This window comes from Moschus berezovskii, chromosome 17 (genome assembly GCF_049115385.1).
Source record: "Moschus berezovskii isolate FMDL1 chromosome 17, NW_MosBer_1.0, whole genome shotgun sequence".
NCBI lineage: Eukaryota > Metazoa > Chordata > Mammalia > Artiodactyla > Moschidae > Moschus > Moschus berezovskii.
The window spans coordinates 25242415-25256353 of NC_142476.1; the positions used below are offsets into that span (position 1 = coordinate 25242415).

General features: G+C 40.0%; 1 protein-coding gene across 5 annotated transcripts in view; it reads right to left on the reverse strand.

The window, feature by feature from the left end:
- The window catches only part of HMCN1 (hemicentin 1), a 540326-nt gene that overhangs the window by 378586 nt on the left and 147801 nt on the right, over positions 1 to 13939 (reverse strand). For all 5 annotated transcript variants that reach the window (XM_055419093.2, XM_055419092.2, XM_055419094.2 and 2 more), the window contains exons 3-4: positions 13170 to 13328; positions 11799 to 11921 (exon numbers count right to left, since the gene is read on the reverse strand). In XM_055419093.2, coding sequence (XP_055275068.2) covers positions 11799 to 11921; positions 13170 to 13328 — 282 coding nt within the window. The remainder of the gene's footprint in view (positions 1 to 11798; positions 11922 to 13169; positions 13329 to 13939) is intronic.

The following is a 13939-nucleotide window of genomic DNA, read 5'->3' on the forward strand; positions in this document are numbered from 1 at the left end:
AATAAATTATGTTATCCTTTGCTTTTTTCTAAACATCTGAAACCATAAAGTACACATGGCTTCATGTAACCATCTTGGTGACCTGTAAAGCACTCCCAGGTGCCCTGGAGAGACAAGACAGTGACAGGGGTGTGTGGATCCAGCACACACTCATGACAACATGTCAATCAGCATAACAACAAAGGAAGAAAGCATTCCACTGGAACTAAGGTATATATTTCCTTTTTTGATATTTTTGTGGATGTAGAGATACCCATATTATTTTAAAATATGAGCTCTGAGCTCTCCACTTCATTTTCAACACTTAATTAGGTGAATTCAATGAAGGGATAAGTGGAAACACTTTTGTGTTCTTTTAACACATTTCCTGAAGCTTTCAAGATGTTATAATCGTCTCATACATTTTCAAATTTCAGAGGAAACACCCATTCCTACTTATTTTTAAGGTCAGCAAGGCTACGTTTTTGAAATAATGACTGGAGTGAAACTTGAAACAGAGAAAAAGAAAATAGCAGATACCTCATTTTGGAGCACTAACTGTTCAAAACCCTGGGTTTCAGAGTCTCATCATTAAGTCCATACATGGAAAGCTCTCGCTCTGAATTCTCATCACAAGCAGCCTATAGCAAGTATTTCAGGAAGGGGCTGTGCTGAATTCATCCTCCAGCAAAAGCTTACAGCTTTTCTAATATCAATACTGACCTCAATGAAAAGGAGTATAAAACTCACGAGAAATATATCCAGTAATTTCTAATCAGTGAGGCTCTTGGGTGCCAGGTTGTTCATATTTTTCACCTGATCAGTTGCCAGATTGCCACATCATTTTCCTGGGTTCCAGTTACTGCCTCTGAAATATCTAGTAAGTTCAACTCTTCCCTTTCTAGTGGAAACAAATAAAGATGTTTTCTTTAGAGTTTCAATACATGTCACATACAGAAAGATGATCATCTGTTCTGTCTTCCTCCAGAACTCCATGAACCTGTCTAGACGCTCCTCAGCTCCAGGACACTTCTCCGCCCAATCACCTCCCCCTGCTTCTCTCCATGCAGGGAATCCAGGGACTCTTCATGCTTTCCTCTCTTCTCTGCAGCTGCAACTACACAGGCTGACTCCAGGTAGACTCTCAAGCGAGTGGGATTTATTTATAATTATTTATAATTAATTCACCTAATTAAGCTCCTCTTTGGAGCTTCCTGAGAGTGTTTATCATGTTATTATTATCACTAGTGTTTTATAGGTCACAAATACAGTTAAATGGGGCCATGGGTGTATTTGTTTGGGGGGTGGGACAAAAAATAACATAACTTACTGTTTAAACGTTTTTCTAATGCCCATAGGTCTGTGATGATTAAAGGAATGCACTCAGCATAGTACCTGGAATATAATAAGCACTCTGTAGGAGTGACCTATATTATTATGACTATAATTGATACTATTATTATTCCCACAATAAGCAGTTAAACCCTTTACCTTTAAACGGTTTTACTTGCTGTAAAAATAAGAAAACATGACAAATACAGGGCAATTGTAAATATTTGAGAATCTCACAAAGCCTTTGCTAGTCTGAGTTCATTCTTCCTTAGGTATTTATATGTAAACGTGGGGCTCATGAAAATACCCCACAGGAGAAGGACATCCCAAGGACCTACAATAAAAACAAAATCATAGGCTCTTTCTGGCATAGAAGGACCTCCAGGCTCGCTGATTTCCATTCTCCTGGGACTCTATTCGGCTTATTACATGTGTCCCTTATTTTATTTAAGCTTCATGGCAGTCCTGTGAGTTAATTAGTATGCCTGTTATCACATGAAGAAAGTCTCAGAGAAGTTACAGAAAGTTTCCAACTAGCTAAAGGCAGAGTCCTCATTTAAATCCAGCTCTCCCAGATCCTAACGCCCCTTCATAGCATGCTGCCTTTGGTTATGTCAACACAGATGGACGCTAAACACATATTTGTTTCAAGAAAAATTTTTTTAATGTTGCTTAAATATTTTGACTAAAACACATCACTAAATAAAAATAATAACAGTTAATATTTATTGGTATGTTCTAAATACAATAACTTTGAAATAGGTACTATCATTCTCCTCTTTTTCAGATGAGGAAACTGAGAGAGAAAAACTGTGTAAGTTATGTAACATCACATGGCTGGGATATGAGTCATGGTCCCGGGGCCTGGAGTCTTTACTGCACAGTTCTGCTTGTGCTGGATACTTTGATATTGCCCCTCCAGATCAATTCTCTGCCCTTCTCCATTAGTCTCTACACCCAAGGATGCTGACCTTTATGAACTGCTTCACTAGGGGCTCCATGGTCTCCCAGCTTCCAGTTCAGTTCAGTTCAGTCGCTCAGTCGTGTCCGACTCTTCGCGACCCCATGAATCACAGCACGCCAGGCCTCCCTGTCCATCACCAACTCCCGGAGTTCACTCAAACTCATGTCCATCGAGTCGGTGATGCCATCCAACCATCTCATTCTCTGTCGTCCCCTTCTCCTCCCGCCCCCAATCCTTCACAGCATCAGAGTCTTTTCCAGTGAGTCAACTCTTCGCATGAGGTGGCCAAAGTATTGGAGTTTCAGCTTTAGCATCAGTCCTTCCAATGAACACCCAGGATTGATCTCCTTTAGGATAGACTGGTTGGATCTCCTTGCAGTCCAAGGGACTCTCAAGAGTCTTCTCTAGCACCACAGTTCAAAAGCATCAATTCTTCGGCGATCAGCTTTCTTCACAGTCCAACTCTCACATCCATACATGAACACGGGAAAAAGCATAGCCTTGACTAAACGGACCTTTGTTAGCAAAGTAATGTCTCTGCTTTTTAATATGCTGTCTAGGTTGGTCATAACTTTCCTTCCAAGGATTAAGTGTCTTTTAATTTCCTGGCTGCAATCAGCATCTGCAGTGATTTTGGAGCCCAAAAAAATAAAGTCTGACACTGTCTCCACTGTTTTTCCATCTATTTCCCATGAAGTGATGGGACCAGATGCCATGGTCTTAGTTTTCTGAATGTTGAGCTTCAAGCCAACCTTTTCACTCTCCTCTTTCACTTTTATCAAGAGGCTTTTGAGTTCCTCTTCACTTTCTGCCATAAGGGTGGTGTCATCTGCATATCTGAGGTTATTGATATTTCTCCCGGCAATCTCGATTCCAGCTTGTGCTTCTTCCAGCCCAGTGTTCCTCATGATGTACTCTGCATATAAGTTAAATAAGCAAGGTGACAATATACAACCTTGACGAGACTGGGTGGAATGAAAAGCATGAAGAAGATTCCCCAGGCTTTATCCTCCACGGCTGCAGTTTGCCTGTCAGAGGATCTCAACCTTGATCTCCCTGGGTGCTGGTCCAAGCTCTCTTCTCTATTGATGCTGGGCTCTCAATGCTTCAACACTGCCTGTTGGCTGCACTTAGCCCTGCCCACACCTGTGTAGTCTGTTATTCACTAAACTTGCTTTTGCTCCCGCTGAGTGAGCCATCTCTTTTCTGCTCAGATAATTACTGATATCCTGCTTCTTTAATCATTCTTAGATTAAAAATTCTGGGATGACTTCCCTCTCTTCTTGCTGCTGTAAGAAAGTTGATGGTAAACTCCCAGAGCACATTGGCTTCAGCAGTGGCTGGGACAGTCTTGCCTACGAAGGAGGGGAACTTAGAACTGAGATTCCTAATACCTTGGACTTTTACTACCCTACCACTTATTCAAAGAAAAGTGGACAGCATTTTCAATGCCTTTCCAATCCCTTACAAAGTAGAGGGTAGTCAATTTAAATCAGATGCCCAAGTCTACTGTGCTGGGTACTATTGAGGAGACTGAATAATTTGGCTTAAAACTCAACATTCAAAAAATGAAGATCATGGCATCTGGTCCCATCATTTCATGGCAAATACATGGGGAAACAATGAAAACAGTGACAAACTTTATTTTGTTGGGCTCCAAAATCACCGTGGATGGTGACTGCAGCCATGAAAGTAAAAGACACTTGTTCATTGGAAGAAAAGCAATGACCAACCTAGGCAGCATATCAAAAAGCAGAGACATTACTTTACCAACAAATTTCTGTATAGTCAAAGCTATGATTTTTCCAGTAGTCGTGTAAGGATGTGAAAGCTGGAGCATAAAGAAGGCTGTGCACTGAAGAATTGAATCTTTTGAACTGCGCTGTTGGAGAAGACTCTTGAGAGTCCCTTGAACTGCAAGGAGATCAAACCAGTCAATCCTAAAGAAAAATCAGTCCTGAATATTCATTGAAAGGACTGATGCTGAAGTTCCAATACTTTGGCCACCTGAGGCAAAAAGCCTACTACTGGAAAAAGATCCTGATGCTGGGGAAGATTGAAGGCAGGAAAAGGGGATGACAGAGGACGAGATGATTAGATGGCATCACCGACTCAGTGGACATGAGTTTGAGCAAACTCTGGGAGTTGGTGATGGACAGGGAAGTCTGGCATGCTGCAGTCCATGGGATCACAAAGAGTTGATAGGACTGAGCGACTGAACAACTATTGAAATTTCCCTATTTGCTTAATCTCATGTGGCTCTATCCTATCTATCAATGAAGAAACTTCAAAGATCTTGCTTTCCCAGCGTTCAGTATGCTGACTAGCATCAGATAGCTCAATCATGTGCTGAACAAATGAATCAGGATGGAATCTCTGATGTCACTTTACTGTTGAAACTGCATCATCTGATAAAAACAAAAGAGGAAATCAGAAGCAGGATTCACCATGGTTATGGGTGGTTACAGGATAAAGAATGTATATGTTCCCTATGTTCGGACATTTACAGCCAGCAGTAGTTCAAGCCTGAGCAAGATGGTCTGCTCCCGATGCCACTTCCTCTCATAGAGGTGATGTTCATGGTGTCTTTTTTTTTTAACCTATTTCTTTTATTGAAGGATAATTGCTTCACAGAATTTTGCTGTTTTCCGTCAAACCTCAACCTGAGTCAGCCATAGATATATATATATCCCCTCCCTTTTGAACCTCCCTTCCATCTCCTGCCCCATCCCACCCCTCTAGGTTGATACAGAGCCCCTGTTTCATGGTGTCTTTCTTATAGGCAGTAGTAAGGATTAAGTGAAAGGAAACGAAGTAAAATAAAATTCAGCTCTTGCTTAGAGGCCATAGCAAGCACCCAATCATTCTGATCTGGTATCATTTTCTTAATCACATAGCATATTTTCTTACACTTAGATCAAGGAAAGGAGTTACAGGAGTCTTTCATGTCTGATAGAAAATCGAGAGGAATATATCCATGCCAAACAGAGTAGCACACGGCACCCACTCTAGAAGAAAGCCCTGGGTATTGAAAAGGAATGTTAGAATTAAAACATCCTACACTGACAACCTACAAATTATATGATAGGATAGTCATTAAGATATATTCTCATGGGACTTCTAAATATCACTGACCTCTTTAAAATGTAAATTTCATGACAATTATTTCTTTATTTAATAAAATTTCTTTCTGCTATAACATAGTCAGCTAGCCAGCATTACTTAGGAGAGGGGAATAAAGGCAATCTGCAAGTGTGGGATGCAGAGGGAGAGGTTTTGGGGCGGGGGTTGGAAACGGAGATATTTGAAGACATCAGCTGGAAGAGGTGGAGAGAAAGGATTGGGAACCAGAACAAGTGAATTACCCACTGGATGATGGATCTTTTGTGTTAGGTTCTTGGACACAAGAATGTAACATCTGTGGGTAACTTTGAGATTTCAAACTTGGACTTAAACGTAGGAAGCATTAATTGGATCACTGACAATCACCCAGTTTACAAAGAAATGAAAGACTTAAGACTATTCAGTTCCCTTTCCGTCTTCAAAGGTGAATTAAGTACATCTTTGAGATGTGTCTTTACTTGTATTGCCAAAGAGTAATACCACACAATGATTTATATACCCCTGATGCTCAGCCAAATACTTCCTTTTCTTTGGTTTCTCTTTTATGTTAAATAAAGATGAAAGATACCTATATCTTCTCCAAAAAACTGAACAGGAAGAAAGAAAAAAACTGCAAGTAATCTCGAGAGAGTTGACACAAAATATAACCTGCTCGCTTAGGAAACCGATGAACTGGGTTAGAAGGATAAAGCATAATACTCAACAGATCCCTTTGGAAACAAAAGATGAAAAAAATCACTTTATTAAAATGAAAGGACTTCGTATGTGTATGACTTCACCGCAGTTTTTATACCTATTAAATGTGCAGACATTGTTATAGCATCTAGATTCCTTAGAGTTTATAATATTTACATAATAGGAGAATCTAGAACAATCAGAAAAGAGAAACGGCTAAATTACATGCTAAAAATTTTGCAAATCCAATTTTAACACTGTCATTCTGCTTTTTGTTTAAAAAAAATCATTTACTTTGGTGGCTTTAAGTAACATATTGGCTTATGGGGCTCCAGAAACCCCTTCAGAATATCTCTTTTACACACATCAAAAAAAGAACCATCTCTCCAGCCTCTTCCCAGACTGTCCCACTCAAATTTATTTCCCAGCAACAACAACGAACCATCTGGTTTCTAACAAACACAGTGGCACAATTTCCCTACTTTGAAAGCAAAATAACAACACTACAAGAATTAAAACAATACTAGTTAACATTTATTAGGCACTTACCCTATATTGGAACTTGGGAGGAACATTTTATATGCATTATCTCATTTAATATGATAACAACTTCCTAAAATGTATAATTATACTATCCCCATTTTACATTTACATATTCCCATTTATCCTTTCTTTTACAAAGAAACTGGGACTTACAGAGACCATGTCACCAAAAAGTACAGAATTCTTATCAGTTAGGAAGACTTCCCTGATAGCTCAAGTTGGTAAAGAATCTGCCTGCAATGCAGGAGACTCCAGTTCAATTCCTGGGTCAGGAAGATCCTCAGGAGAAGGAATAGGCTACCCACTCTAGTATTCTGGCCTGGAGAATTCCATGACTGTGTAGTCCGTGGGGTCACAAAGAGTTGGACACAACTGAATGTCTTTCACTTTTCACTTTTATAAGTTAGGATGCATTTATTTTTAAGGTACTGTTCAACTCTAACTGGCTTAAACAAAAAGATCACTTTCCTAATTCTTGGGCTTAGAGGTAGGATGGTCTGAATGTTGACTTAATTCAAAGGCTCTGAACTTCCTTAGCTCTTTAATCCCCCTCATATTTATTTCAAGCTCAGACTTGTATGAAGATGACTGCACCAGACTTGGGATTTACATCCATGCAGGACAATATCCAGAAAAGTTCTTTTCCAAGACACCCTTAGCTAAGTCTCTTTTGAGATTTAATGACCTTTCATGAACCAACTGAAAGGGGGATTGGAATTGCTATGGTTGACATAAACATTAAAGTCCATCCCTGAAAAAAAATAAAAATAAAGTCCATCCCTGTTGGCATTAAACTTTAGCTTATAAAAATGGGCAGTTTTAGTAATGCTTTTATCTAGTCCTCTTCTGCCTAGCTGAACTTAAGTTCAAAGTATCAACTCATAAATTAGGAGAAAAAGACTATTAACATAGCAGTGGGTTAAATTTCTGTGATATATCTACATCCAGACAATTTTCTGTAATTTATACCAAAATTTTTAAAATGTTATTCCTATAAATTATTTGGTAATCTGGACCATAAAGAAGGCTGAGTGCAGAAGTACTGATGCTTTTGAACTGTGGTGCTGGAGAAGACTCTTGAGAGTCCCTTGGACTGCAAGGAGATCAAACCAGTCAATCCTAAAGGAAATCAACCCTGAATATTCATTGGAAGGACTGATGTTAAAGCTGAACCTCCAATACTTTGGCCACCTGATGTGAAGAACTAACTCATTGGAAAGGACCCATCTGCTGGGAAAGATTGAAAGCACAAGGGGAAGACGGCAACAGAGGATGAGATGTTTGGATGGTATCATTGACTCAAAGGACATGAGTTTGAACAAACTCCAGAAGATAGTGAAGGACAGGGAAGACTTGTGTGCTACAGTCCATGGGGTCATGAAGAGTTGGACACAACTGAGTGAGTGAACAGCAGAATTCTTTCCTAGGACTACGCATCACCCCATTTGTTTAATAAGAAAGTCTGAACCTCTGTAGGTCTTATAATCTTCATTTAAGACAACAGTGTTTTCAGTTTCTCATAAATCAATTTTCTCTGAGTATATGAATATAAATTGTCATACTAATGGGACAGACAAGGTTATATTCTAGCTCTGGGACCCAGTCCTAATAATGTCCTATGTTTGTCATCACCAAATCGTGTCCGACTCTTTATGACCCCATGTATTGTAGCTCACCAGGCTCCTCTGTCCATGGGATTTCCCAAGAAGATACTGGAGTGGGTTCCCATTTCCTTCTCCAGAGGATCTTCTGAACCTGTGTCGAACCTGTGTCTCCTACACTGGCAGGTAGCTACTTTACCACTGAGCCATAAGGGAAACCCAACAATAAAGCTCTAAGGTTCTCTCTAGAAGGTTCAGTGCAGTTCAGTTCAGTTGCTCAGTCGTGTCCGACTCTTTGATCCCATGGACTGCAGCACAACAGGCCTCCCTGTCCATCACCAACTCCCAGAAGTTACTCAAATTCATGTCCATCGAGTCGGTGATGCCATCCAACCATCTCATCCTCTGTCGTCCCCTTCTCCTCTTGCCTTCAACCTTTCCCATCATCAGGGCCTTTTCAAATGAGTCAGTTCTTTCCATCAGGTGACCAAAGTATTGGAGTTTCAGCTTTAACATCAGTCCTTCCAACGAATATCAGGACTGATTTCCTTTAGGATGAACTGGTTGAATTTCCTTGCAGTCCAAGGGACTCTCAAGAGTCTTCTCCAACACCACAGTTCAAAAGCATCAATTCTTCGGCACTCAGCTTTCTTTATAGTCCAACTCTCACATCCATACATGACCACTGGAAAAATCATAGCCTTGACTAGATGGACCTTTGTTGGCAAAGGTCTAGAAGTTTATCCAAATTGTTTTGAGAATCTCCAAGTTATGCCTGCAGGTTCAGTCAGCTGCTCTTTCAAATGCACTAGGTGCTTGCTGACCGTGGCCATGACTCTTCTCATCTCTTCTCTTCTGTAGTACCTTCTGCTGGGAACCATCCTGTCGTCCGGGCATGGTATCCTTTGCTGCCATCAATGCCCCATCTGTCTGCACTGAATACCACTACCACTCCCCCAAAGCCTCATAACCCCCTAAGCGGGTGGCATCCTCACTGATATAAGAGAGAATGATGCTCTTCTCCACTATGCCCTACTTCATGCAAATGATATTGACTGTACCCCCGGAGTCTTACTTAATCCCAGGTTAAAAACAATTCCAAATGTTGACATTCCCATCATGAGGGTCAAGCACTAGCTCAAGCAACAAGAAACCTAGTTCCACAGAGAGACACCTTAGACTATTCTCTAACTTCAGGCTCCCAAACTCTCATGCAGATGTTTATTCAAATAACTGTTAAGGTCTCCCCCTACAGTTATCAGATCTGCCCAGGCATTTTTGGAATTGCTACAGTGGACACTGAGGGACACTTCCCTCATAGTTTCCCTCAGAGCTCAGGGATGCTTCCCTCATAGCTCAGTCAGTAAAGAATCCGCCTGCAACACAGGAGACCCAGGTCGGGAAGATCCCCTGAAGAAGGAAATGGCAACCACTCCAGTATTCTTGCCTGGAGAATCCCACAACAGAGGAGTTTAGCAGGCTACAGTCCACGGGGTCACAGAGTCAGACACGACTTAGTAGGTAAACTACCACAATGGACACAATCCGCACTCAAGTCATAGTTTCCTCCAAAGGCTGTTTCTTACGAGAAAATTTGTTTACACTAAAGTAATATTCCATGTTTGCATATCATATATTAATAAAAAATATTTTAACTAAATTATTTATTCTAGAAATTTGCAATGTGCCCTTAGTTCCTGCATGATCTAATAGGAACTCTTTAGTTATAAGAGAACATAGTGAACCATTTCTTTCAAGACAAGGAAGTCTGTCATGAAATGAACAGAACTTGTTTATTGACTATATTCCCTGTGCTATCCATTATATCCTTAAAACTTATTTATTTTATGCTTATTAGTTTGCACCTTTTAAATCCCTTCACCGATTTTGCCCTCTCTCCATCCATTCTTCTCCGGTAATCACAAATCTGTTCTCTGTGGGTCCATTTCTGTTTTGTTACATGTGTCCGTTTATAATATTTTTTTTAGATTCCACATATAAGTGAAAATATATGGTATTTGTCTTTCTCTGCCTTATTTGACTAAGCATAATATGCTCCAGATATTTTAGCTGGAGCATCTTTTTACCTCATATCAGAAACTTAAGTGTTTACCACATGCTGCTGCTGCTAAGTCGCTTCAGTCGTGTTCAACTCTGTGCGACCCCATAGACGGCAGCCCACCAGGCTCCACCATCCCTGGGATTCTCCAGGCATATCAGATCACAAAAAAAGAGGAACATAAGAACACACGCACATCCACATGTATGCATGTATATATATGAGTATGTGGGTATATATCTGCGGATATATATTTATGTATGTATGTTTATAGAAACACACACAATACAGTTAATAATGCTGTTATTCTTCAATAGTTAAAAACTGTTAAGAAAAATTTTAATACTAACAGCAGTAATGACAAACAAAAAAATAAAATCTGTATAGATACCCTGACCACATCAAATCAAATATGAATTACGCAAACGTAATATCTTATCTTTTTTTTTTGGCATGTTCCTAGAAACTTACCTGGGAGCCAAATAAATAAGTTACAATATTGCTTCTCTTTTATGTTTTGGTTTATTGGCTGTGAAGCACATGGCATCTTAGCTCCCCCACCAGGGACTGAACTCACACCCCCTGTATTGGAAGGTGAAGTCTTAACCACTGGACCACCAGGGAAGTCAATAAAATTTTATCCTCACAGGTAGGGTCAAGGCAAGGTAACAGAAAAAGAGACTCATGACAAACATATCTCAAACACATTTTTAGAAACTACAAAGATTTTCTTAATATATACATTATGCTGCTGCTGCTGGTGCTAAGTCGCTTCAGTCGTGTCCGACTCTGTGCGACCCCATAGACGGCAGCCCACCAGGCTCCCCCGTCCCTGGGATTCTCCAGGCAAGAACACTGGAGTGGGTTGCCATTTCCTTCTCCAATGCGTGAAAGTGAAAATGAGGTCTCTCAGTCGTGTCCGACTGAGTGACCCCATGGACTGAGCCTAACAGGCTCCTCCATCCATGGGATTTTCTAGGCAAGAGTACTGGAGTGGCTTGCCATTGCCTTCTCCGATATACATTATAGACTATCATAAAAATTTTTAGATAAGTATACAGTTATTGGGCAATAGTTTTTATTTTAGCGATCAAACTTCATTAGAATTTGGCTCAGACTACCTTCTTATATTCTAGTTTAGTGAACAAATGTAAAATGAGCCAAGGGAGAGTCAAATCAAGCCACATTTTCCCAGTTATCCAAAAGCTTTACATCAGAAACACAAACTAACCTTACTAAACAATAAAAACGACAAAAATTTTCAAGTTCCACTAAATGAATTTTAAATAAATGTATGCTCAAATCTGAAGAATTTATCAGTATAGCATAACACTGTCTAGAAATTAATACCAGATAAACCTATGCTTCTGCACATCAGTGTAATGCCTTTATTAACGTGTGGCCCAGGGGGAAAACCTTTATGTTTGAATTGTTCTTGAAATGCAAACTGACACTATTAGGTTTGCCCAACTGATGTTGATAAGGTAGTGAGTAATAAAGCAGACCCACTTATTAAACTGACCTCATTAACTTGTTTTTTGTCCAGATGGAACACTTGACCAGAACTTGTAGAGGCAATTTCTTCATAGACTCTGTATCCAATATGGCTTCTGTCATCACAATCTCCAGTAAGCACAAATACCACCTACAGTTTTTGAAAAAAGAAGATAATTTAAAGGATTTGGGGAAATCACCATATGGTTATTGAGCACTTGCTGTATATTAACATATTGCCAGGCAAGTGGGAGATACGTTTATGTGTATATATATTTGTAAGTGTGTGTGTGCATATATATATATATATATATATCTTCCTGATTCACGCAATTTACAGGTGATCTTGAAGTTAACTTTACAAAAGAGGTAAAGTTTACTTTGTCATCTTTGAATTAAAACTTGGAAATCTGACTTGTTTTGGCCATAAGCACAAGGCAAAATGCGCTTTCCACTGGTTCCAAACTGACACTCAAGCTGCTGCTGCTGCTAAGTCACTTCAGTCGTGTCTGACTCTGTGCGACCCCATAGATGGCAGCCCACTAGGCTCCCCTATCTCTGGGATTCTCCAGGCAAGAACACTGGAGTGGGTTACCATTTCCTCCTCCAATGAATGAAAATGAAAAGTGAAAGTGAAGTTGCTCAGTTGTGTCCGACCCGGAGCGACCTCATGGACTGCAGCCTATCAGTCTCCTCCGTCCATGGGATTTTCCAGGCAAGAGTACTGGAGTGGGGTGCTATTGTCTTGTGTATTTCCACTTGATCTCTTAGTGTTTCTGCCTTGGTCATGACAAGATCATACCTAAACTAGATTACTGGTCTCAGAAAGAGGTGGAGAAACTTGCAAGGAAGAGCCAAGTCACCCAGAGTTCAGCTGAGATAAGCCAAAACCAAACTATGCCTAGATACACAAGTGAGCAAGCAGAGCCTAGGGCAACTGAGCCCGACAAACATGTGAAAAATACAAGACTATTGTTTTAAGACACTGAGAGTTAGAACAGCTTGTTACTCAGCAACAGCTAACTGATACAATGAGTAATTGACTCGGACAAGATTTCACATAGGAGATGACATTGGAAATACAGGCTTTTTCTGTTAGGGCTGTACTTTTGTCAGTTATATGGATAAGATGATGACAAATATCTTAATTAAACCTTAATCATTTCTTTTCCATATTGTGAAACAATACATTTACATGCTTTGTACAAATATCACATATCCATTTACATTAAATCACACATACATACTTATTGGAGCCCTTATATATGGATCCCGAATTGTAGTTATTGACATTTGCCACACATGGGAGGGTGAGAGGGAGGCAGTCTCTTACATCCTGTATTTCTTACAGCTGCGTTCAGATGGAAAATTGGGGGTCAGGGGGTTGACGCCTACTCACCTGTGACTGTTTCTGTTGGATAAGCTGCAGCACCTCATGAGTGAGTCGATAATCCTTGGATCGCGCGTCGGTGAAAACATAGATGAAAGACCCAGGAAGAGAAATTTCCAAGGCAATTTTTATAGCTCCGATACTCATTTCTGGACAGTCGCCACCACCCTGGTGAGAAACAGTGGGAAAATCCTATTATTTCACTAGCAGAAAAGAGATAGTTATGACAAATTGCCTTAGACGCTCGAGAACCAAGAAAGTTCTCTTCATTTCTATTTTCTGTCCGTTTGCCACCGGATTACCCACTTTGGTTACAAGGACATGGAAAAGACATAAAGTGATGTGGAGACAAAAAAAAAAAAACAACTGTACTTATAGATAAATAAAAAATTCACCCCAGATACACAAAATAAAAATTGTTATATACTTTGTAATTAAATATTGATCGACTCCCATTCTCATACATGACTATTTCATACATATCCTCTTCTCTTATTCTGACTCTTATTTGATCACTTCCCCTCTATTGTACTTGGAGGACAGAAGCAATCAATAGAGAATTTTCATAAACTCCCACTCCAACCCCTATTAACTTACAGTAATAGTATCCACATGCCCTGCCTTCAGGGTGAAGGAATCATTTCACTCATGGCTAAGGCTAATTTCTCACCTATGTCTAATCAAGGACACAGTTCCTGTGACCATCCCTTCTCTCCATTCCATTCTCAACATTTTTCTTTTTACTGGATCATTTTCACCAGCAAACAAAACAGACTGGT